Source organism: Giraffa tippelskirchi, chromosome 10 (assembly GCF_054371585.1).
Source record: "Giraffa tippelskirchi isolate mGirTip1 chromosome 10, T2T-mGirTip1v1.2.pri, whole genome shotgun sequence".
Classification (NCBI taxonomy): domain Eukaryota; kingdom Metazoa; phylum Chordata; class Mammalia; order Artiodactyla; family Giraffidae; genus Giraffa; species Giraffa tippelskirchi.
This window is the reverse complement of record NC_137284.1, coordinates 58,806,549-58,833,584: the sequence shown is the minus strand read 5'-3', so window position 1 is coordinate 58,833,584 and position 27,036 is coordinate 58,806,549. Positions and strand designations below refer to the sequence as shown.

Here is a 27,036-nt window from a genome sequence, read left to right as displayed (position 1 = left end):
TTAAACAAAGTAGGAACAATTATAATCAACGCATTATTGCCAATGAGAAATCAGTTTGTATATTCCTGTAGCAAAAAAAACAGTATAATCCGTGCTTCAGGATTCGACGAACTCTTGGAAAGCATTTTCTGCCTCCTGCTGGTCTGGTCATGGAAGTATTTTCCCTGCAAAAAGTTGTCAGGATGCTTGAAGCAAAGATGGCGGAGAAATAGGACTGGGAGACAACTTTCTCTCCCACAAATTCACCGAGAGAACATTTAGATGCTGAGAAAATTCCACAAAACAACTTCTGAATGCTGGCAGAGGACATCAGACACACAGAAAGGCAGCCCATAGTCTTCGAAAGGAGGTAGGACAAAATATAAAAGATAAAAAGAGAGGCAAAAGAGGTAGGGATGGAGATCCGTCCCGGGAAGGGAGTCTTAAAAAAGAGAGAAGTTTCCAAACACCAGGAAACACTCTCTCCAGCGGATCTGTGGCGAGCCTTGGAATTGCAGAGGGCAAAACAACTGGGAGGAAAAATAAATAAATAAATAAAACCCACGGTTTACGTACCTAACAGCAACTCCCAGTGGGCGCGCAGCACAGACGCGCACATCCCCAACTAGCAAGTGGGGGCTGGGCAGGGAGGGGCGGGCTGCATTGCTTTGGGTAAGAACTGGGCCTGAATGCCCCAAGGGCAATCTGAGGGAACTAGATAGAGACAGCAACCTAGACTGTGGGATAGCTTTCCCGTGAAAAGCCTTAACCTAAGACACCGCCAGGCCAGCTCACAGAACACAGGACTGAGCAGAGCAAGCCAGCTGCGGACCAGCCCATCCCCAACAGGAGGCAGGCAGGCGAGGGCAGCCAGAGCCGGAAGGGTGGAATCACGGCCCCAGAGAGGTATCCTATACCAAACTGCAAACAGACCTCGCTGCTAACCAGGGCTTCTTGGGTCTCTGGAGGGTCGACACCCGCCAAGAGGATCGCAGCCAGAGATCACCTCCCCAGGGGAGAGCATGGCACACCCGGGAAGCTGCACCCGTTGTACCCCCAGAAAAACGAGTGGCTGGGGCGGGGGAAGGGAAAAAGGTACAGCCCCCGACTACGCTAGTCAAAAACCTGGTCACCGGAGCTGCTCGGACCTGGGAAAGGCACAAAGCCCAGACTCAACCAAGTCTGCACCTTTGTGAAGTACCGGGGAACCAGAACCTGAGCGGCTTAAACCTGGGAAGTACAGGCAACCCCAGGGGCTGCTTCAGATAGTTCCCAGCAGTGCAACCTAGAGTCTGAGCAGTGTAGACTGGAAAAGCACACACGCCGGGAGCGGGGCTAACCCAGTGTGGTTTAAACATTGTGAGCACACGCCAGTGAGATTTGTTTGCAGTGTTCCTCCCTCCCCACAGCACGACTGAACAAGTGAGACTAAAAAAAAAAAAAAAAAAGCGGCCACAAGCACTCCCCTTGTGTCAGGGCAGAAATTAGACACTGGAGGGGCCAGCAAACAGAAGAAGCTAAAAGAAACAGAGGGAACTGCCTTGGAAGTGACAGATACAACAGATTAAAACCCTGTATTTAGCACCGACTACATAGGAAGGGGCCTAGAGACCATGAGAAGTACAAGCCAGACCAAGGAACTACCTGAAAATGAACTGACCCCACACTGTCCGTAACAGCTCCAGAGAAAGTCCTAGATGTATATTTACTATTATCATTTTTAAAACTTTTTTATAATTTTTTAAATTTTATTATATTTCTTTATTTTATTTTTATTTTTAAGTCCCCTATTACTCCTTCAATTTTCATTTTTATAACCAACTATTACCTTGCAAAAAAAAACCCTTATTTTTATTTGTACTTTTTTTATTTTTTAAGACTTGTTTTAAAAAGTTATATCCTTTTTATTTATTTTTTAACCTTAATTTTTCTTAAAGCAAACTTCATGTATATATATTTTATACTTTTTGTGACTCTGGTGGTTTTTTCTTTTCTTTTTTTTTTCTCTTTCTTTAATATGGTATTTTTGAGAACCTAAACTCTACTCTAGATTTTTAATCTTAGCTTTTTAGTATTTGTTATCAACTTTGTATCTTCAAGAACCCAATCTTCAGCACCCATATTTACTTGGGAGAAAGATCACTGGCTTGATTGCTCTCTCCCCCTTTTTAACTCTCCTTTTTCTCCACCAGGTCACCTCCATCTCCCCACTCCCCCTTTTCTTCTCAGCCCCACTTGTGAATCTCTTTGTGTGTTCCGGGCTGTGGAGAACACTTAGAGAACTGATTACTGGCTGGATCTGTCTCTCCCCTTTTGATTCCCCTCTTCTCCTCCTGGTCACCTCTATCTCCCTCCTCCCTCTTCTCTTCTCCATGTAACTCTGTGAACCTCTCTGGGTGTCCTTCACTGTGGAGAAATTTTTCATCATTAACCTAGATGTTTTATCATCAGTGCTGTATAGATGGAAAGTCTTGAGGCTACTGTAAGAATAAGACTGAAAACCAGAGACAGGAGGCTTAAGTCCAAATCTTGAGAACACCAGAGAACTCCTGAATCCAGGAAGCATTAAACGATAGGAGCTCATCAAATGCCTCCATACCTACACTGAAACCAAGCACCACCCAAGGGCCAACAAGTTCCAGAGTAATATATACCACACAAATTCTCCAGCAACACGGGAACATAGCCCTGAGCTTCAATACACAGGCTGCCCAAAGTCACACCAAACCCATTTACATCTCAAAACTCATTACTGGACACTTCATTGCACTCCAGAAAGAAGAAATCCAGCTTCACCCACCAGAACACCAACACAAGCTTCCCCAACCAGGAAACCTTGACAAGCCACCCGTCTAACCCCACCCACAGCGAGGAACCTCCATAGTAAAGAGGAACCACAAACTGCCAGAAAACAGAAAGGCCATCCAAAACACAGCAATATAAACAAGATGAAAAGGCAGAGAAATACCCAGCAGGTAAAGGAACAAGATAAATGCCCTCCAAATCAAACAAAAGAGGAAGAGATAGGGAATCTACCTGATAAAGAATTCTAAATAATGATAGTGAAAATGATCCAAAATCTGGAAAACAAATTGGAGTTACAGATAAATAACCCAGAGACAAGGATCGAGAAGATGCAAGAAAGGTTGGACAAGGACTTAGAAGAAATAAAAAAGAGTCAATATATAATGAATAATGCAATAAATGAGATCAAAAACACTCTGGAGGGAACCAACAGTAGAATAACAGAGGCAGAAGATAGGATAAGTGAGGCAGAAGATAGAATGATAGAAATAAATGAAACAGAGAGGAAAAAAGAAAAAAAGGATTAAAAGAAATGAGGACAACCTCAGAGACCTCTGGGACAATGTTAAACTCACCAACATACGAATCATAGGAGTCCCAGAAGAAGACAAAAAGAAAGACCATGAGAAAATACTCAAGGAGATAATAGTTGAAAACTTCCCTAAAGTGGGGAAGGAAATAATCACCCAAGTCCAAGAAACCCAGAGAGTGCCAAACAGGATAAACCCAAGGCAAAACACCCCAAGACACATAATAATCAAATTAACAAAGATCAAACACAAAGAACAAATATTAAAAGCAGCAAGGGAAAAACAACAAATAACACACAAGGGGATTCCCATAAGGATAACAGCTGATCTTTCAATAGAAACTCTTCAGGCCAGAAGGGAATGGCAGGACATACTTAAAGTGATGAAAGAAAATAATCCACAGCCCAGATTCCTGTACCCTGCAAGAATCTCATTCAAATATGAAGGAGAAATCAAACGCTTTACAGACAAGCAAAAGCTGAGAGAATTCAGCACCACCAAACCAGCTCTCCAACAAATGCTAAAGGATCTTCTCTAGACAGGAAACACAGAAAGGGTGTATAATCTCAAACCCAAAACAATAAAGAAAATGGCAACGGGATCATACTTATCAATAGTTACCTTAAATGTTAATGGGTTGAATGCCCCAACCAAAAGACAAAGATTGGCTGAATGGATACAAAAACAAAACCCCTATATATTTTGTCTACAAGAGACCCACCTGAAAACAAGGGATACACACGGACTAAAAGTGAAGGGCTGGAAAAAGATATTTCATGCAAATAGAGACCAAAAGAAAGCAGAGGTAGCAATACTCATATCAGATAAAATAGACTTTAAAACAAAGGTGATGAAAAGAGACAAAGATAGACACTACATAATGATCAAAGATCAATCCAAGAAGAAGATGTAACAATTATAAATATATATGCACCCAACATAGGAACACTGCAATATGTAAGGCAAATGCTAACAAGTATGAAAGGGGAAATTAACAATAACACAATAATAGTGGGAGACTTTAATACCCCACTCACACCTATGGACAGATCAACTAAACAGAAAATTAACAAGGAAACACAAACTTTAAATGATACAATAGACCAGTGAGACCTAATTGATATCTATAGGTCATTTCACCCCAAAACAATGAATTTCACCTTTTTCTCAAGCGCACACGGAAGCTTCTCCAGAATAGATCACATCCTGGGCCATAAATCTAGTCCTGGTAAATTCAAAAAAATTGAAATCATTCCAAGCATCTTTTCTGACCACAATGCAGTAAGATTAGATGTCAATTACAGGATAAAAACTATTAAAAATTCCAACATATGGAGGCTGAACAACACTGAAACAGAGAGGAAAAAAGAAAAAAAGGATTAAAAGAAATGAGGACAACCTCAGAGACCTCTGGGACAATGTTAAACTCACCAACATACGAATCATAGGAGTCCCAGAACTCCTGAATAACTGAATAACTGAATAACTGCTGAATAACCAACAAATCACAGAAGAAATCAAATAAGTCAAAATATGCATAGAAATGAGTGAAAATGAAAACACAACAACCCAAAACCTATGCGACACTGTAAAAGCAGTGCTAAGGGGAAGATTCATAGTAATACAGGCTCACCTCAAGAAACAAGAAAAAAGCCAAATAAATAACGTAACTCTACACCTAAAGCAACTAGAAAAGGAAGAAATGAAGAACCCAACTGTTAATAGAAGGAAAGAAATCTTAAAAATTAGGGCAGAAATAAATGCAAAAGAGACCATAGCAAAAATCAGCAAAGCCAAAAGCTGGTTCTTTGAGAAGATAAATAAAATTGACAAGCCATTAGCCAGACTCATCAAGAAACAAAGGGAGAATAATGAAACCAACAAAATTAGAAATGAAAAAGGAGAGATCACAACAGAAACACAGAAACACAAAGATCATAAGAGACTATTATCAGCAGTTATATGCAAATAAAATGGACAACTTGGAAGATATGGTTAAATTATTAGACAAGTACGACTTCCCAAAACTGAACTAGGAAGAAATAGAAAATCTCAACAGACCCACCACAAGCATGGAAATTGAAACTGTAATCAGAAATCTTCCAGCAAACAAAAGCCCAGGACCAGATGGCTTCACAGCTGAATTCTACCAAACATTTAGAGAAGAGCTAACACCTATCATACTCAAACTCTTCCAGAAAATTGCAGAGGAAGTTAAACTTCCAAACTCATTCTATGAGGCCACCATCACTCTAATACCAAAACCTGACAAAGATGCCGCAAAAAAAAGAAAACTACAGGCCAATATCACTGATAAACATAGATGCAAAAATCCTTAACAAAATCCTAGCAAACAGAATCCAACAACATACTAAAAAGATCAATCATCATGACCAGGTGGGCTTTATCCCAGGGATGCAAGGATTCTTCAATATCCACAAATCAATCAATGTAATACACCACATAAACAAATTGAAAAATAAAAACCATATGACAATTTCAATAGATGCAGAGAAAGCCTTTGAAAAAATTCAACATCCATTTATGATAAAAACTCTCCAAAAAGCAGGAATTGAAGGAACATACCTCAACATAATAAAAGCTATATATGACGAACCCACAGCAAACATTATCCTAAATGGTGAAAAACTGAAAGCATTTCCCCTAAAGTCAGGAACAAGACAAGGGTGCCCACTCTCACCACTACTATTCAACATAGTTTTGGAAGTTTTGGCCACAGCAATCAGAGCAGAAAAAGAAATAAAAGGAATCCAGATTGGAAAAGAAGAAGTAAAACTCTCACTGTTTGCAGATGACATGATCCTCTACATAGAAAACCCTAAAGACTCCACCAGAAAATTACCAGAGCTAATCAATGAATACAGAAAAGTTGCAGGATATAAAATTAATGCACAGAAATCCCTTGCATTCCTCTACACTAACAATGAGAAAACAGAGAACTTAAGGAAACAATTCCATTCACCATCGCAATGAAAAGAATAAAATACTTAGGAATATATCCACCTAAAGAAACAAAAGACCTATATATAGAAAACTATCAAACACTGGTGAAAGAAATCAAAGAGGACACAAACAGATGGAGAAATATACCGTGTTCATGGATCGGAAGAATCAATATAGTGAAAATGAGTATACTACCCAAAGCAATCTATAGATTCAATGCAATCCCTACCAAGCTACCAACGGTATTCTTAAGAGAACTAGAACAAATAATTTCACAATTTGTATGGAAATACAAAAAACTTTGAATAGCCAAAGCAATCTTGAGGAAGAAGAATGGAACTGGAGGAATCAACCTGCCTGACTTCAGGCTCTACTACAAAGCCCCAGTCATCAAGACAGTATGGTACTGGCACAAGGACAGAAATATAGATCAATGGAACAAAATAGAAAGCCCAGAGATAAATCCACGCACCTATGGACACCTTATCTTTGAGAAAGGAAGCAAGAATATACAGTGGAGGAAAGACAATGTCTTTAACAAGTGGTGCTGGGAAAACTGGTCAACCACTTGTAAAAGAATGAAACTACAACACTTCCTAACACCATACACAAAAATAAACTCAAAATGGATTAAAGATCTAAATGTAAGACCAGAAACTATAAAACTCCTAGAGGAAAACATAGGCAAAATACTCTCCAACATACACCACAGCAGGATCCTCTATGAGACACCTCCCAGAATATTGGAAATAAAAGCAAAAATAAACAAATGGGACCTAATTAAAATTAAAAGCTTTTGCACAACAAAGGAAACTATAAGCAAGGTGAAAAGATAGCCTTCAGAATGGGAGAAAATAATAGCAAATGAAGCAACGGACAAACAATTAATCTCAAAAATATACAAGCAACTCCTGCAGCTCAATTCCAGAAAAATAAACGACCCAATCAAAAAGTGGGCCAAAGAACTAAACAGACACTTCTCCAAAAAAGACATACAGGTGGCTAACAAACACATGAAAAGATGCTCAACATCACTCATTATGAGAGAAATGCAAATCAAAACCACAATGAGGTACCATTTCATGCCCTACAGAATGGCTGCTATCCAAAAGTCTACAAGCAATAAATGCTGGAGAGAATGTGGAGAAAAGGGAACCCTCTTAAACTGTTGGTGGGAATGCAAACTAGTATAGCCACTATGGAGAACAGTGTAGACATTCCTTAAAAAACTGGGAATAGAACTGCCATATGACCCAGCAATCCCACTGCTGGGCTTACACTCCGAGGAAACCAGAAATGAAAGAGACACGTGTACCCCAATGTTCATCGCAGCACTGTTTACAATAGCCATGACTTGGAAGCAAGCTAGATGTTCATCATCAGACAAATGGATAAGGAAGCTGTGGTACATATACACAATTGAATATTACTCAGCCATTAAAAAGCATACATTTGAATCAGTTCTATTGAGATGGATGAACTGGAGCCTATTATACAGAGTGAAGTAAGCCAGAAAGAAAAAAACTAATACAGTATATTAATGCATATATATGGAATTTGAAAGATGCTAATGATAACCCTATATGCGAGACAGAATAAGAGACACACATGCATAGAAGAGTCTCATGGACTCTGAAGGAGAAGGTGAGGGTAGGACGTTCTGAGAGAATAGCATTGAAACATGTACATTATCATATGTGAAACAGAACACCATTCCAGGTTCGATGCATGAGACAAATGCTCAGAACAATGGGATGACCCAGAGGGATGGGATGGGGAAGGAGTTGGGAGGGGGGTTCAGGATGGGGAACACATGTAAACCCATGGCTGATTGATGTCAATGTATGGCAAAAACCACTACAATATTGTAAAGTAATTAGCCTCCAACTAAAATAAATGAATTAAACAAAAAAAAGATTCTTGAAGCAGTGGTTGGTTGGCGAGAGGTCAGGTGAATATGGATGGCAGATGAGGCAAACTTAGCCCAATTCATTCAATTTTTGAAATACTGGTTGTGTGACAAGTGCTCGAGTATTGTTGTGGAGAAGAATTGGGCATTTTCTGTTGACCAATGCCAGCTGCAAAGCTGTAGTCACTGCAGTTTTTGGTGCATTCCATTGATCTGTTGAACATACTTCTCAAATGTAATGGTTTCATAGAGATTCAGAAAGCTGTAGTGGATGAGAGCAGCAGCAGACCACCAGGGACCATGATCCTTTTTTGGTGCAAGTTTGGCTTTGGAAAATGCTTTGAAGCTTCTCACTTCAACCACTGAACTGGTCGCCACTGGTTGCCATATAAAATCCCATTTTCATCACATGTCACAATCTGATTGAGAAATGGTTAATTGTTGTTGCATATAATAAGAGCCAGACATCCTGGAAAGTGAAGTCAAGTGGGCCTTAGAAAGCATCACTATGAACAAAGCTAGTGGAGGTGATGGAATTCCAGTTGAGCTATTTCAAATCCTCAAAGATGATGCTGTGAAAGTGCTGCACTCAATATGCCAGCAAATTTGGAAAACTCAGCAGTGGCCACAGGACTGGAAAAGGTGAGTTTTCGTTCCACTCTCAAAGAAAGGCAATGCCAAAGAATGCTCAAGCTACCACACAATTGCACTCATCTCACATGCTAGTAAAGTAATGCTCAAAATTCTCCAAGCCAGGCTTCAGCAATACGTGAACCATGAACTTCCAGATGTTCAAGCTGGTTTTAGAAAAGGCAGAGGAGCCAGAGATCAAATTGCCAATATCTGCTGGATCATCGAAAAAGCAAGAGAGTTCCAGAAAAACATCTTTTTCTGCTTTATTGACTATGCCAAAGCCTTTGACTGTGTGGATCACAATAAACTGTGGAAAATTCTTCTGGACATGGGAATACCAGACCATCTGACCTGCCTCTTGAGAAACCTGTATGCAGGTCAGGAAGCAACAGTTAGAACTGGACATGGAACAACAGACTGGTTCCAAATAGGAAAAGGAGTATGTCAAGGCTGTATATTGTCACCCTGCTTATTTAATTTATATGCAGAGTACATCACGAGAAACGCTGGGCTGGAAGAAACACAAGCTGGACTGAAGATTTCCAGGAGAAATATCAATAACCTCAGATATGCGGATGACACCACCCTTATGGCAGAAAGTGAAGAAGAACTAAAGAGCCTCTTGATAAAAGTGAAAGAGGAGAGTTAAAGAAGTTGCCTTAAAGCTCAACGTTCAGAAAACTAAGATCATGGCATCTGGTCCCATCACTTCATGGCAGATAGATGGGGAAACAGTGGAAACAGTGTCAGACTTTATTTTTCTGGGCTCCAATATCACTGCTGATGGTGATTGCAGCCATGAATTTAAAAGACACTTACTCCTTGGAAGGAAGATTATGGCCAACCTAGATAGCATTTTAAAAGCAGAGACATTACTTTGCCAACAAAAGTCCATCTAGTCAAGGCTATGGTTTTTCCAGTGGTCATGTATGGATGTGAGAGTTGGATGGTGAAGAAAGCTGAGTGCCGCAGAAGTGATGCTTTTGAACTGTGGTGTTGGAGAAGACTCTTGAGAGTCCCTTGGACTGCAAGGAGATCCAATCAGTCCATCCTAAAGGAGATGAATCCTGGGTGTTCATTGGAAGGACTGATGTGGAAGCTGAAACTCTAATACTTTGGCCACCTCATGCGAAGAGTTGACTCATTGGAAAAGACCCTAATGCTGGGAAGTATTGGGGGCAGGAGGAGAAGGGGACTACAGAGGATGAGATGGTTGGATGGCATCACCGACTCGATGGACATGGGTTTGGGTAGACTCTGGGAGTTGGTGATGGACAGGGAGGCCTGGCGTGCTGCAATTCATGGGGTCGCAAAGAGTCAGACACGACTGAGCGACTGAACTGAACTGATAGTAAGAGAAGACGACACTTTAAAATGATAATTTTTTTTTTTTTGAAATGCAGTCAGCTCGTGAGGCACCCACTTATTGAACTTTTTCACCTTTCTAATTTGTTTCAAATGCCAAATGACCACAGAATAGTCGATGTTGAGTTCTTGGGCAACTTCTTGTGTAGTTTAAGAGGATCAAGCATTGATGATGCTCTCAGTTGGTCATTGGCAACTGCTGGTGGCCGGTCACTGCACTCGTCATCTTCAATGCGCTCGTCTCCTTTGCAAAACGTCTTGAACCACCATTGCACTGTATGTTCATTAGCAGTTCCCGGACCAAAGGCATTGTTGATGTTTTGAGTTGTCTCCGCTGCTTTATGAACCATTTTGAACTCAAATAACAAAGTCACTCGAATTTGCTTTTGGTCTAACATCATTTTTCCATAGTCTAAAATACATATAAAATAAACAGCAATAATTCATTATCAAAAACCATAAAGAAAGAAATGTGCATTAAAATGATGTATAACATGACCACATTTATTTAAGAATGTATTCCAGTATCAAGTGGTAAAGTTCAACAATGCAAAACTGCAATTACTTTTGCACCAACTTAATATTTCCTGAGATGGGGAAGACTTGAGAACAGGAATCCCATGTTTAAAACGCTTGCTACACATTCATTTGAGTAGGCAGTCTGGAGTTTAGGGGAAAGGCCAGAGCTTAGGAGAGAGCCAGGAAAAAACAGAAAAGAGAAGAGAACAAAGGATTAACACTGAAGCCTCTAAAGTGAGGAGATGAGATGAAATTAATAAAGGAAAATGAGCTTGTTGTGATGAGGATTAATTAGTTAATAACTTCTGAGCATTTACCATGTGCCAGACACTGTGTTGAACACCCATAAGTGTCCCTTTATATCTGTGTATCTACTCTTCTTCCTCTTTGTACATGGGCCAGTAAAATGATAGCTACTAACAAGCATTTATTTATTCAGCAAATATTTATTAACTACCAGGGACCAGGTGCTCTTGATTGCTAGGTGTGAAAGCAGCAAACAAAATCAACTTTCTTATCTCTTACTGTGTTTATACTACATCCTTCCATAAATCATTCTTTTTCTGTTGAGAGTTTTTTTCCTATCACATAAAAGGTAGTTTGGGTTTGGGTTTTTTTCTTCCATCTAATCAAGTTGATCACACATTTTATCATATTTGGTTTTTCAAAGCCAGTTGCTTTTGTATTTGTTGCTACTTTTATTACACGAATTGCATGCCAATCTCTTTCAACCTGTAGCTAAGCACAAATGAGTCTAGACATTCAAATAGATTCTATGACAGCTCACATTCTTCCCCAGGGCAACTCTAGTTCTCTGTTTCTACTGAGCAAGTTGGGTTTTTAAGACATTTGAAAAGAAGTAGGAGATTGGTAATAATAAAAAATTGTTTATTCCCCAGATATTTATGAGATCCTACTTTCCAGGTCTTACTAAATCAACTAAGTAGGGAAAAACCAAAAGAATATGGTATGGTGAAGACTAAAAAAAGGCATTTTGAGAATGATGAAGGATTTGAAATTGTTAGCTACTGCTGAAAGGTTAGACAAAATATAGTTGGGAAAATGTGGTCTCTGGTGACCTTAGAACCAGCTGCTTTGTCATATGTATTGGGAGATCCAGTAGGATGTGGCAATGCGATGGGTCGCCCTTGACAAGAGCACTTTTTCTTTCTCTTCTCAGTGTGAAAGCTTATTGAGTGGAATGTGGGAAAAAAAGAGAGATGAGGAAGTGGAAGCAGATAGTGAAGATAACATTTCTGAGAAGTTTTGCTGGGAAAGGGAGGGGTGAAGTGGGGTCCTAATAGGAAAGGGCCATAGAGTCAAATACGAACTGTAAGTTTGGGATGAAAACAACCAGAGGTAGAGCATTCCAAATGGAAACTTACAACCTGGGTGTCTGTGCTGAAGGATGAGAAAGGGGCCAGAGCTGATGTCACAGAGGGGTGAGTGAAGTCCTTGAGAAAGCAAGAGAAGAAAGGACCCAGAGAAGTGGCTAACGGGTTGATCTCTGATTGGACCAGGGCATGTCCTCTATTGTAAGAGAAAGGAAGATAGAGAATACAGGACAGTCCGTTGACCCGTAGGAGCAACTCAGCCTTCTCTGACTGGTTCAGTATATCTAGTCCAGACTAGTACTCAGTTCTCTTCTAATACAAACATTTCAGTTCAGTTCAGTTTTCTTCTCACTAACAGTTAATAAGAGGGAAAAAACAAAACAAGACTGTGAATGCTAGGAGATGTATGTGAAATGAAAGTCACTCAGTCATGTCTGACTCTTTGCGACTCCATGGACTATACAGTCCATGGAATTCTCCAGGCCAGAATACTGGAGTGGGTAGTGTTTCCTTCTCCAGGGGATCTTCCCAACCCAGGGAACAAACCCAGGTTTCCCACATTGCAGGCCCCTTTCAAACTGTAGCTCACGTCTCCTTCTGCCCCCAAATGGCAGGTTGTCCCTCCTTTGTGACTTAAAACACAAAACTTTTCTACATAAAGCTATAGCAAATGAACGTTTGAATGGCTTATGACACATTAGTAAGTAATGTATAACCAACATGGGATTTAGGCTAGAGTATAAAAATAACCAGACTTTCTCATGAAAGTGTATCTTTATACTTGAAAGGTCAAGATCCATTACTCTCTGCTAAATATAACCCTGAAAATAAGGTCTTTAGTGATTAACTCTCCCAATCCTCTTATCTGATTACCAACTTCAGCAGATGTTTCTCTTAGAGCATTAGAGCAGTGCATTTAAATTGCAGTTCTCTGCCAGTTCTCAATTATAACTTCATATTTGAGGAGAGAGGTAAGCTGAGATAGAGCTGCCCAGGTACTGAACTAGGGTCACAAGCACACGTTCTATTAAATGAGTCTGACTTTAGTCCCCATGAACATGGAAGAAAAGGATGTGGGCACAGTGAGACCAGGGGACCAGAAACCAGACCGCCTGTGCTACTTGTATATATAGTTTTGGCCAAGTCACATATCTATCGAAAGCTTCAGTTTCCTCATTTGCAAAATGGGGGGGAAAAGTATCTTCCTTAACTGGTTATTGTGGGAGTATTTAACGAGCTAATGAGTGCAAAGTACAGTGCAAACTCTGAACAAACATTTTATCCAAACATGTATCGCTATTGATGATCCCACATGGTATACAAGAGTTCAGGGAAATTTTTCCTCCCTTTCCTCATTCTTAACCTGCCACTCTTTCTAGTGGATTGGTAATCTCAGCTAGAATTCTGGATAGGTGGTGAAGCTGCACAATGCTAACAACTTCGGTAAAATAGTTCAAAATCTGTTCCAACCTTCTCGGTGCCCTACATAGTTAAATGTCCTGCAACCTAAATGAGAAAAAAGATGGTCTGCATCCCAAGTAGGCATGACATTTGATGGAATATACATCTAGGAAGAAGAGAAAGGGGGGTTCTGAAATTCTGCCCTCTTGAGGAGGGTAATGCTTTGCTATCACCCCAGCTCCTAAAAGAACCAACCAAAGCAACTAGCTGATGAAGAAGAGCCTGTGTCCCATAGACACAGAAGACGCAATATGAGGTATATTGACCTGGATTGGTTTTTATTGTGAATTAAGCTCTTGCTTAAATTTTTATTTCTTCCTCCATGGCCCCGTAGAACCTCATACAGATTTTTAATATTGTACTAAGAACACTATATTGCACTGGGTCACAGTGTTTATCCATCTACCCTATTTTGTCATGAGATACCTAGTGTGTTTATCATCTTTGTATCCCAAATGTACACAAAGGCACAGAGTTGGACACACTTTAAATGTTTAATCTGCTTATTTTTAGAATAGGTGAATGAAAGAATGACCACAGTATGAGACACATCATATACTTCATTATCTTGTTCTGCTTAGGGAGAAGGAGAATAATAAAATTAGGCATAGGGAATGTCTCATGCTTTTAAGTGACTCCACCTTATTATGTAACACTGATAAATGCACTCTGTGTCCGACAGAGGGTGTGATAGAGCAAACATTTCCTCCATGGCCCAACCCACTAGAAAAATGTCTAGCTGGTGAAGGAACTGTCTAAACTTTTAACAAAACTCTCGTGACCACTGAATCACTCAGAAGAGATTAGCTGCCTTTCGTTGCAGATGTGCAAACTCCTTGTTAGTGCCAGCTGGACTCATTTCAGATTTTACTTTAACAGGACTAAACTAACGGGCAGCAAGAACTTTCTTTATTGAGGAGTTATCAATGTAACTTCTTAAGTGGTGATGTTATGTTATGATATGCATCCACAAATCACTGGGTTAAATTAATTCTCCTCATTCACTCAAAAGTTAGACAGGCCACCACTCCCTCGGGTGTCTGACAGAGAGGAAGACCGTCTGCCTCAATCCTTTCCTTAAATTCATGGTCACCTTTCAAGTCTGCGGGGCTCTCAGGGGATAGAACAGAATGCTCAGGACTTGGGAATTCTAGAAGCTACTGTGCTCCAAATAAACTTCACAAGGTGGGGGAGGGTGTGGAAAAGAACAGAGGCAGGAATCTGACATACAAAATGCTGCTCCTGAACTCACAGGAGTGTTTGTGTGCTCCAATTCTGGTATTTAAGTGAACACTAAATACTCTAAGGGCATACAGATGGCTAACAAACACATGAAAAGATGCTCAACCTCACTCAATATTAGAGAAATGCAAATCAAAACCACAATGAGGTACCAGTTCACGCCAGTCAGAATGGCTGCTATACAAAAGTCTACAAGCAATAAATGCTGGAGACAGTGTGGAGAAAAGGGAACCCTCTTAAACTGTTGGTGGGAATGCAAACTAGTACAGCCACTATGGAGAACAGTGTGGAGATTCCTTAAAAAACTGGGAATAGAACTGCCATATGACCCAGCAATCCCACTGCTGGGCATACACACCAAGGAAACCAGAATTGAAAGAGACACATGTACCCCAATGTTCATCGCAGCACTGTTTATAATAGTCAGGACATGGAATCAAGCTAGATGTTCATCATCAGACAAATGGATAAGGAAGCTGTGGTACATATACACAATGGAATATTACTCAGCCATTAAAAAGAATACACTTGAATCAGTTCTATTGAGATGGATGAAACTGGAGCCCATTATACAGAGTGAAGTAAGCCAGAAAGAAAAACACCAATACAGTATACTAATGCATATATATGGAATTTGATAGATGGTAATGATAACCCTATATGCGAGACAGAATAAGAGACACAGATGCATAGAACAGTCTTATGGACTCTGAGGGAGAAGGTGAGGGTAGGACGTTCTGAGAGAATAGCATTGAAACATGTATATTATCATATGTGAAACAGAACACCATTCCAGGTTCTATGCATGAGAGAAATGCTCAGGGCTGGGGCAATGGGATGACCCAGAGGGATGGGATGGGGAGAGAGGTGGGAGGGGGGTTCAGGATGGGGAACACATGTAAACCCATGGCTGATTCATGTCAATGTATGACAAAAACCACTACAATATTGTAAAGTAATTAGCCCCCAACTAAAATAAATAAACTTATTAAAAAAAAATACTCTAAGAGCTTCCCTGGTGGCTCAGATGGGAAAGAATCTGCCTGCAAAGCAGGAGACCTGGTCAATCCCCGGGTTTGGAAGATCCCCTGCAGGAGGTCATGGCAACCCATTCCAGTGTTCTGGCCTGGAGAATCCCCATGGACAGAGGATCAGTCCACGGGGTTGCAAAGAGTTGGATATGACTGAGAAACTAAGCAGCAAATACTCTAAGGTCCTGACACAGTGGAAAGAGCCTTGGTCTGGCTATGTCAGAAAGAATCCAGGGCTGACTAAATATCAGGAATGTGGGTTCTAGGCTCAGCTCTGCCAACAACAAAGGCAAGTGAACATGATTGGACATTTTATCTTTCTAGGCCTCAACTCATAAAGGTAAAATAACAATACTGGAACAGATGGTATTGACAGTTCTTTTCAGCATTCACTCTATAAGAACAGGGACTTCAAAGGTTGCTCAGTGGTAAAGAATCCACCTGCAATCCAAGAGACCCGAGTTCGATCCCTGGGTCAGGAAGATCCCCTGGAGGAGGGCATGGCAACCCACTCCAGGCTTCTTGCCTGGAGAATCCTATGGACAGAAGTGCCTGGTCGGCTACAGTCCATAGGATTGTATTTGTCAACTCAGTTGAGCTGGACACGGCTGAGCACTCATGCACACACTATAAGAATGCAAGAACTCCATGCCCTATTTTAGAGATCTCTAAGCTATTTTGAGCCTCTATCTTTAGCTGCGCCATTAGAGCTATCACTTGGTCTGGCAATGACAAATCAATCTGGGTGATTATTCTTCCCAGTTCCCTCCAGCCTTGCACTTCCTGTTGACTCCGGATAAAGGAATTCTTTTCCTCGGCTGTGCTGTGCTAGCCTTTTGGCCTAGACACAGGTTTAAGGAGATAGAAGTACTATGACATCCGTATGCAGGCTGATTGTAGTGGTCACATAGCTCCTTTCCACACAGTCCTAAAAATAAATTCAGTAACTTCAAGTAGTCCCAGGAATTTTAGCTTCATCTCATACTGGAAAAGATCTTTTTCAGGGATATAAAAATACTCACGGGTTTTGCAACTAAAGGGTAATGTTCTTTCTGATCACCTGGCTTGACAATTTCACACTCCTAACTCCCCCATGTGTTCAGTTCTCCTTCCCTGTCCCTGCTCAGTGGTCACAGAGCTGTTAGAGACACGCTGTATTTGGGACAGAGCAAGGGAGGAAACTGGACTTCTCAGGTGGCTCAGCGGTAAAGAATACACCTGCCAATGCTGGAGATGCAGAGATGTGGGTGCGATTGCTGGGTCAGGAAGACCCCCTGGAGAAGGAAATGGCAACCCACTCTAGTATTCCTGGCTGGGAAATCCCATGGACAGAGGAGCCTGGAGGGCTACTGTCCATGGAGTTGCAAAAGAGTAGGACACAACTGAGAGACTTAACAACAACAACAACAAGGGAGGACACGGACATTTCTAGAGCACTTCTGTGCACAGACTTCAACCGGCGTCCATAGCCTCTGTACCAAAAAGGGGTGAAGGGTGAGGTTTTGACCTCGTGCCCCTCCATCTGTTACACAGCAGGCCGGAGAGCACTGAGTACCTGCTGGGGCTGAGAGGGCCCTGAAGCTCACTTCCCCAGAAGAGCTCATCACAAAGCGATATCTGATTGTGTGACACCTTCCGAAGTGGAGAGGTGACCTCTGAGCTCAGCCAAAGAAGAAATCTGATGGGAGCAAAGTCATGGGTTGCAGTTCTGCAAGGTCAATTCGTGGTGCTCTGCTTCTCAGTTGTGGTTGATGCTTCATCTTAAAATGTTGTGCCAAGGCTTTCAGTAGGAACTAGGACATGGGATGATTCTAGTGGATTCTGTGCCTAGGTGTGAGGAACTGAAGCTCATCTCTCTGAGTTCCTAGGTGCTTTCCTTTTAGTCCTCACAAGTGTGTGTGTGTGTGTGTGTGTGTGTGTGTTAGTTGCTTAATCGTGTCTGACTCTGAAACCTCATGGACCATAGCCCACCAGGCTCCTCTGTCCATGGGATTCGCCATGCAAGAATACTGGAGTGGTTGCCATGCCCTCCTCCAGGGGATCTTCCAGACCCAGGGACTGAACCCTCAAGAACTGTGTATTTTGTCAATTCTAAGACACTCTTTTTTTCTTATAGTATCTCTGAAGTTGGAATGCATCTTATATTCAGTATGTGTGTGTATGTGCTCGGTCATGTCCAATTCTTTGCAACCCCATGAACTGTAGCCTGCCAGGCTCCTCAGTCCATGTGATTTCTCAGGCAAGAATACTGGAATGAGTAGCCATTCCCTCCTCCAGGGGATCTTCCCAAGGCAGGGATCAAACCTGGGTCTCCTGCTTGAAGGCAGATTCTTTACTGTCTGAGTCAAAACCTCACAGCACACTTATAAGGGACAGTTAGTATATCCATTTCACAGGTAAGAAAACTGAGGCTCTAAGAGTTTATGTAACTTTTCCAAAGAAGCAAGAAAGAAAATCCAGGTACCCTCTGACTCCCAAGTCTGCTTTCCCATTGCACCATACAATTCTCCAAAATAATCTGCCTAATTCAAAATATTATTCTTTCTATTAATACATGAAGCAAAAAGTGATCACAAATTGCTAGCAGCTGAGAACAAAGAACAGAATTGACAATAGTCAATGCTGAATGGTAATTGCGTCTCAGTCTCAATCCTTGAATCTGTTTTTAGTCTATTTGGGAGACATATTTAAACACATTCAGAGGAATGGAAATAGGTTACCTTTGAAGTGGAATTAGCTTTTCTTCTCAACATTGCTGTTGTTGTTCAGCCACTCAGTCATGTCTGACTCTTTGTGACTCCAAGGACTGCAGCGTGCCAGGCTTCCCTGTCCTTCACCATCTCCCAGAGCTTACTCAAACTCATGTCCTTTGAGTCAGTGATACCATCCAACCTTCTCATCCTCTGTCATCCCCTTCTCTTTCTGCCTTCAATCTTTCCCCATCAATAGGGTCTTTTCTAATGAGTCAGCTTTTCGCATCACGTGGCCAAAATATTGGACCTTCAGCTTTTGCATCAGTCTTTCCAATGAGTATTCAGGACTGATTTCCTTTAGAATTTACTGGTTTGATCTCCCTGCAGGCCAAGGGACTCTCAAGAGTCTTCTCCAACACTACAGTTCAAAAGCATCTCACGTCCATACATGACTACTGGAAAAACCATATGGACCTTTACCAGCAAAGTAATGTCTCTGCTTTTTAATACTCTGTCTAGATTTGTCATAGCTTTACTTCCAAGGAGCAAGCATCTTTTAATTTCATGGCTGCAGTCACCATCTGCAGTGATTTTGGAGCCCAAGAAAATAGTCTGTCACTGTTTCCATTGTTTCCCCATCTATTTGCCATGAAGTGATTATCTCAACATGATCCTGGCTAAATGTCTGGTAAAATTTCCCTCCCCTATTAGTATTTGGGAGATATTAGGAAGATCTAATCTGATTCTCAGAGGAGTATACCTTTCCAAAACTAATTGGCTGCCTCAGTGTTTGACTTGCTGGAGCCAGCTCACGTTGGCTCTGGTGAACTCGATTGTATTCATTCATTTCCAACTCTAGTGGTTTGGAATCAGCCATAACTGGGAGCATTGACTCCATGGAAATCAGTAAAATATTCAAACCAACACACTCCTCCCCCATTTCTTTTTTCCTTCCTGGCAAGCTGGTTGTTCAACCTTTATCCTTATAACCCTGTCACTCTTAACCATAGATACCTAGAAATCTGACAGCATAAGTGACACAGAGTATTTCCAGACCAGGCTAGTTTTCCTAGGAATATGGTTCTTTGCCATGACACCAGGAAAACCGAAAACTGGCCCTAGGCGTTATATGTGGAAATATCCCAGATTACTAACTCACCTTGAGCAGAGAGATTTTCCGAAACTGGAAAGAACTCTTGTCAACTCCCTTCAGTATCTTCAGAAGAAGCCAGGAATATTTACTCTCTTAAGAATATTAAATAGAGCAAGAGGAAAAGGTGGAGGAAGGAAAGACACAGTCATCAAGAGAACCCATTAAAATATTCTCCAAAAATATCCTTAACATTTCATATAAAATCCCAGTGTAGATCATTTGTTTTGTATACATAAAAGGCTAGGCTCAGGTTATTATGTGAAAGCACCAATGAATGGTAATAGACACACTGACACTGAGAAATGTATGGGAAGCAGCTGATTTGGTCAAAGCTTCAGGACCCACCCGCCCCATCCCCCAAGGCCACTGCCCTTTGGATTTTCATGTCCCGGCTCCAAAAACACAGTTATGACTCAAACACATGGCTGATAGGGGTGGAAAATCATTTTGGAAAACTATTTGGCAGTTTCTAACATTTTAAAATATTTTATTTGAGGGTAATGAAAGTTGTTTGCATACACAAAGGAGCTTTATTCATAGTAGTAGAAATAATACAAATGTCCAGTAACAGGACATTCGTTGTATACTCATACATTGCAAGACTACTCAACATTTACAAGGGACAAACTCTAAAATAGCATGTGAGTGTGTGTGTTAGTCGCTCAGTCATGTCCAATTCTTTGGGACCCCATGAACTGTGTGACTCGCCAGGCTTCTCTGTCCGTGGAGTTCTCCAGGCAAGAATACTGGAGTGGGTTGCCATTCCCTTCTCTAGGGGATCTTCCCAATCCAGGGATTGAACCTGGGTCTCCCACATTGCCGGCACATTCTTTACCATTTGAGCCACGAGGGAAAGCCCCTACAATAGCATATGTGTGTCTTAAAAACAGTAGTTAAGTGAAGTACAAAACAGTACATATTTTATGATTCTGTTTGCATGAGATTTAGAACAGGGAAATCCAATCTATGCTGATCAGAAGAGTTATTGTCCCTGGCCTAGGGTTGGAAGGATGGACTGGGAAAGGGTATGAGAGAATGTTCTGGGGTGATAGAAATGTTCTAATTCTGGATTGGAGTGGTGATTACAGAGGTATACATAATTGTCAAAATTAATCCAACTATACACTTAGACATATTATGAGCCCATGAAATGTAAATTAGACCTCTACTGAAATAGGAATATGTGTGAAAGTGTTAGTCGCTCAGTCATGTCTAACTCTTTGCGAACCCATGGACTGAAGCCTGCCAGACTCCTTTGTCCATAGAATTCTCCAGGCAAGAATAGAGTGGGTTGCTATTCCCTCCTCCAAGGGATCTTCCCTACCCAGGGATTGAACCTGGGTCTCCTCACTGCAGGGGGATTCTTTACCATCTGAGCCACCAAGGAAGCCCATATCTATGTACAGAGGTAAATATATACGCATATGCTTACATTTCTAATCTAATTAAAGGATCTAATGTAATAAGCTCCGCTTCCTTGGGCCCTAGGAGTTTCACACTTTCTGCCCGCCAAAGACATGGACTTTGTGCTTTCAAAGTGTAGATTCAGGCCTCTGCGTGATGCTGCAAGTTGGAACCTTGTGCAATCACATTCAGGTCATTTCCCTCAAGCCTGTCGACTTCCCATCTCTGACACAATGTTTCATTTGGGTCATCCCCGCCGAGCCACGGGAGAAAGTTTGGGGCCAGGTTCAGCCTGGCGGGGAATTCCTCTCCCCCGCACAACACTTTCCAGCGCAGGGAGGCGGCCGGGTCATAGAGCTCACGGAGCATGAATCAGCCTCCCTTCCAGGCTCCACGAGGGCGCGCTCCGCCCTGTCCCGTCTCTGAGGGCCGCTAACCCTACAAAAGCAGCGGCACCCACCGCGCTGGGATCCAGACCGCCTGGAGGTTGAACGCTGTGCACCCTCCTCCCCTCCTCTCGCTGGCACCGTCTGAATCCGGACACCATGGTCTCGGTTCGCCCCCTCTGGCTGATGCTTCTGTCGCTGCTCCTCGTGGGAACTGCGCTGGGCGATGCCCCGCAAGCGCCGCCAGGTACCCCACCAGCCCGATCCCAGGGGACTCCTTTTCGCCCTGGCCAGGCGGCAGGGGTTCCGCGGATCCCTGCACCAGCTCTCTGTGCCCTACTTTTCTCTAATTCCTGTCGTGCACCGCAAGTTTGCACTTTCTGTCTCTGTAAGGCCCTTCTGCTGGGCTGGGAAGCTGCTGGGACAAACCTCCCCACCCCCACCACCCCGGGAGAAGCCTCTCCCTCCACCGAGATGCGACTGACCGCCTCTGTCTGTGGCTCTCCTGCCCCTCCTGTAGGAAATAACGCGGAGATCTGCCTCCTGCCCCCGGACGACGGGCCCTGCCGGGCGCGGATCCCCAGCTACTACTACGACAGGTACACGCAGAGCTGCAGCGAGTTCATGTACGGGGGCTGCGAGGGCAATGCCAACAATTTTGAAACTTTGGAGGCCTGCAACGAAGCATGCTGGAAGATTGAGAGTAAGTGTTCGCCCCCACGCCCAGAACTCCTGTACTGTGGCAGCGAAGGGCTAAGTGGAAAATGAGCTTATTTTTCGCATCCCATTTTCTATAGTAAGTTTCATCCTTGATTTTCTCAGATATTAAGTTAGGCTTATTGCTTTTCAGTTGACTAAAAGTGATCATGAAACTTCCAACGACAAACATTTCCTCTCCCTTAACTGGCATTTATCATAATTCAGTGTGTGTAGACTCCGGAAAGATTTCACCTAAGGCATAAGGATGCAAGAGTGTGATGTATTAGGTGCAACATAAGTGCCTGTCTGTATTTATCATTAATTCCAAACCCATGGTTTTTATGCCTCCTTGAGAGGGCGTTTTTCTCTTGTCCACTGTGTAGCGATCTGAAATACTTTCAGTGGATTTTGTTATTAACGTCCGAATTTAGCTAACTATAACCTTACTTTTGTCCCTGGATACCCAAAGAGATCCTGGGTTAGTATAGAGATATAAAAAATATAGAGATTCACAATGCTGTTTGCAATTTTATTTTAATTAAGCTTACTATCTCTGTGAAGGCCTGTAACAGAACATGGGGCTCAGCCGTTAAAGGGACTGAGCCAGGGAAAAATGTGTATTCCTGTGAATAAGTTTGATTAATTTCATATGTAGAAACAATCAGAACACTCTGAGAGAATAATCTTTCTAGCAAGGGTGAAAAATCTATCATATCTGAGTCAGGTCTGGAGACACTGTTAACAAAACAAAAGCTGAATAGAGTTGTCTCTCTGTGTCTGTGGTGACTGGTTCCAAGACTCCAATTCTCAGATGCCAAAATCCACAGTATTTGCATATGACCTGTGCACATTCTCCCTTATACTTTATCATCTCTAGATTCCTTACCAGCATAGGACAAATTCAAGCTTTGTTGTTTTTATTTATTTTTGTAATGAACTTTCAGAAATTATTTTTTCCTGAATATTTTCTCCCTGGGTTGGTTGAATCTGTGGAATGCTGGACCCAAGGATACAAAATCTTGTTGTAGATGGACTGATGGGCAATCTTTGGGCGTTTACTAGCCCAGCACTAAATATCATGCGTCCCCTCCTCTCCCACCATCTACCCCTGGCCACCACCAGTGGTTTCTGAAAATACAGTTAAGTTTTAAAGGAAGAGTAAGAAGGCTAATTTTTGACTAACATTGTTTTATGCCCTCCTTTTCCTAGAAGTTCCCAAAATTTGCCGGTTAAAAGTGAGTAAGAAGCAGTGTGGGGAGCTCAGAGAACAGTATTTCTTCAATCTAAGTTCTATGACATGTGAAAAGTTCATATCTGGTGGGTGTCACAGCAATGAGAACCGGTTCCCGGATGAAGCTACGTGTATGAACTTCTGTGCTCCAAAGAGAGGTAAATACTCTCTTTGCGCTGTTTGTACTTCATTTCTTTATTTAGACTTTAGGGTGAAAACATTAATAATTTGATATGAAATTAACCTGGTTTGCATTCTGATGATTTCACATATAATATGATACCAGTCTGCACACTACTGCCCTGTGAGGGAATATTTTTACGTGTGAGAGTGCCAGCTAGAAGTTTAATAACTTGCCAAGATCTCAGGGCTGGAAAGTGACGAAGCTATGATTCAAGCTTCTACTTCCTCTTCTGCATTGTTTCTTGAGAACTATTTCTCATCTATTTAACTTGCACATAAAAAAACTACAGTGCTCATTAATGAATCACATGTATGAAATCAGGTATATATATGAGATAGTGTGATAGAGAGAGAGACTTAAGCTGGTGAAACCTGAAATTTTCTAAACTTTTTCGTTAGATTTCTGTGTTCTTTAGTAATTACAGATTGTAGCACAAATTGATCTCTCCTCCCCATGTTTTACCTACATATCCCATGTGATCCCTAAAATGATGGGTTACTTGGGCAGTGGGTAATGTTTGTAGAGACAGTCCAGGCATTTTCCATAGGCACAGCAGAGACACGTACACATAGATAAGTTCAACAAACAAAGAAAATTTGCTTTGGCAGTCTCCGATAAAGCTCTGTAGCTATACTGTGTTGAGTATGCAAAATCTTGAATTAATGAGGAGATGCTTGTTGCTGGTGTTCTCTTAAATTGTTTATGTAAATTTAAGTGTTCCAGTGGCTACCTGGGAATTAGATACATGTATTCTTGATTAACAATGGAAGGAGAACTGATAGAAACATTGAAAATAAAACTACCAACACAAGACAATGTGCCAAAGCATGTCACATATTTTTTCTTGAAACATAGCTCATTTTTACCTGACCATATATATTTTGGGGGTTTAATTTCTTTACACATTCAAATGATACACAAATATAGCTTGAAATTCTGTCTACTCCATAAGAATTTATAATTAACAAACTATGTGTTTGAAATTTAAGGCACACTTTTAAAATGGCTTAGTATAATACTTTGGATTCAGAAAGAAGCTTCTATGGGATTAGATGTTCTTCAGTTACTTCAGTAATCAGCACAGCTTATTATTTCAAGTATTACTGCATTTCTAATTTTCTTTTCTTTTCCATTAAGCTCCATCATTTTGCTACAGCCCAAAAGATGAGGGGCTGTGTTCTGCTAATGTCACTCGCTATTATTTTAACCCAAGACACAAAGCCTGCGAGGCCTTCACCTATACTGGCTGTGGAGGGAATGACAATAATTTTGTCAACTTGAAGGACTGCAAACGCACTTGTGTAAAAGGTAATGTTTTGTGTTTTTTTTTTTCTTATTCAGTTTTTAAACTAACTTTATACATAATTTATAAACAAAATTATTTTATGTACCCATTTTACTAATAGCATATTGCCATTTCTAGACTACTTCTACATAAATAGCACTTCAGCACTGATTAGTTTTGTCTAAATGCTCACACAGGCTAACTACAGTAGGCAGTAGCTGTGTACTGATATTTTAAAGGTAGAATGTTATTAACTTAGTGGATAGTGAGTTAAACTGACTTCACACTCATTAAAAGTAAGACGATGTGGGTTTGTAAGCATGTCAGAAATGGTGATTTATAATGAGCCTACAGACTGGGGACATATGATGTTTATTTTTATTTTGTTGATCTTAGCCTTGAAGAAGGAAAAGAACAAGAAGATGCCAAGACTTCTCTTTGCCAACAGAAGATTGAAAATTAAGAAGAAGCAATTTTAACCAGCTTCTGTTCTTTTCTGTATGTCATCTTGTGAATATCCTTATGGTTATATCTGAAGGACAACATGGTAACACATGCCAGCGAATCATTAGTGATTTATTCACCAGTTCTTACATGTTACATTTTTTATTTGTGTATTTTTTTAATACATAAGTAGCTGCTATTCAAATGTGAATCTATTGTTTTAAATATGCTATTCAACTATTTTTTTATGAGGTTAAATTCTTGCTGTGCGTAAGATATAAAAGCAAATATGACTCACTCAGTTCTTGGGGTTGCTCTCCCTAATTTCAGAAGATGATTGTAACTGAAAAACATAAGACAATATAATCATATTTTTTAACATATAGAATCATAAAAAGGACCAGCAAGTATATTTAATTTTCCATTTAAAAATTAGATTATATTTTAGGCCCAAGGAGGCAAATTTGAATATTTACCAATACTTCAAAAAATGTTACAAATGCTATTATGTAGATCCTGCTAACTTACTTCCATTTCTGTTGTGTCATTTAAAAGATAATAAACTAAAATTTTTGACTGAATTAAAAAGCTAGTACATTAATTATATCAGAAACGTTCTCCTCAGAGGGGAAAAATTCTCTCTGTTCATCTATCCATCCATCCCCACTCAGCATATGTTGTTAAAATTTTTGTACTGTATTTATATCAGAGACAATGCATACATTTAATAATTTAAATTCCACTAATAAAATATTTCTGATAAATATGATCATTTCATTTAAATAGTCTTTTTCTTTCTCTGTAACAAGATTTTTTTTTAAATTCCTACATTTTCTTGGCAAGAGTAATATTTTAAAGTATGCCCCTGATCTGGCAAAAGTATAAGTATGTTTGTGCTTTTCTTGAACAGTCCTTTTTAAAAATCTATCCCAATGGTATGACAACAACAAAAAAAATGAAAATGCTATATGCCGTGGTTGATGTATTATTTGGAATAACTGAAAACTGGAAACAAATGAGACACTTATCAGTAGGGGGTTGGTTGAAGAACTTATGGATGAAAAGTGAGCAAATTATTTATATGTGAATATCATCTAATCCTCAGAATACTTTTAAAAAAACAGGATCTAGAACAATGTGACTCAATACACATACACAAATAATAGAAGATACAAAGATATTATATTAAAAATGGTTATCTATAAGATGAAGGAAGATGTGAATGTACCTTACTATATAGTTTTGATCTTGGACCATGTAAATTTTCATGTCATTTAAAATCAAAATTACATTTAAAAAATAAAAAGCATTTTTCTAAAATTGGAAACCAACCAAAACAATTGAACCTAAATAAATATTAAATAATGGCAAAACTGTGAAAAGGGTATATGATTATTTTCAATGACTTTCAAAACTAGTAATTTGACTATGTATCTTTTGGAAAATATAATCCAAGAGTCAAATAAATTCCGAAAATGCATTTTGTAGTGTTATTTTGGACCTATTATATATAGAATACTATATTATATATTCTATAAAAATGTGTCTTCCACCCTTTCATTGCAAAGTCTTTGAATCAATGCAAATCCAGTAGTAGTAGGTACAGCTACTGTCCAAATTATAGTCACTAAAAGAAACCAGAGGTCTTGAGAGTAATCGTTGAGTGTACATCTGGGACAAGAAATCTGTAAGATGAAACTGGGCCATTTCATTAAATAAAGCAAGGAAACAATGAAAGCCTAATGAGTCCTATCACAAGAACAGGAGAGTACCATTAGGGAATGA

General features: G+C 40.5%; 1 protein-coding gene and 1 pseudogene across 1 annotated transcript; one reads left to right on the top strand and one right to left on the bottom strand.

The window, feature by feature from the left end:
• LOC145522457 (histone-lysine N-methyltransferase SETMAR-like) lies at window positions 1-21,569 on the bottom strand (annotated as a pseudogene).
• Window positions 21,490-26,731, top strand: TFPI2 (tissue factor pathway inhibitor 2). Its single transcript, XM_081531467.1, has 5 exons — window positions 21,490-21,655; window positions 21,929-22,111; window positions 23,317-23,496; window positions 24,660-24,830; window positions 25,204-26,731. The coding sequence occupies exons 1-5, from the start codon at window positions 21,568-21,570 to the stop codon at window positions 25,284-25,286; spliced, it is 705 nt and encodes a 234-aa protein (XP_081387593.1). The 5' UTR covers window positions 21,490-21,567; the 3' UTR covers window positions 25,287-26,731.
• The last annotated feature ends 305 nt before the right edge of the window (window positions 26,732-27,036 follow it).

Coding starts and splice junctions, on each gene's coding strand:
- TFPI2 (XM_081531467.1), top strand. CDS start 21,568: ATGGTCTCGGTTCGCCCCCTCTGGCTGATGCTTCTGTCGCTGCTCCTC. Junction 21,656..21,928: donor TGCCCCGCAAGCGCCGCCAG/GTACCCCACCAG, acceptor CCCCTCCTGTAG/GAAATAACGCGGAGATCTGC. Junction 23,497..24,659: donor CTTCTGTGCTCCAAAGAGAG/GTAAATACTCTC, acceptor TTTTCCATTAAG/CTCCATCATTTTGCTACAGC.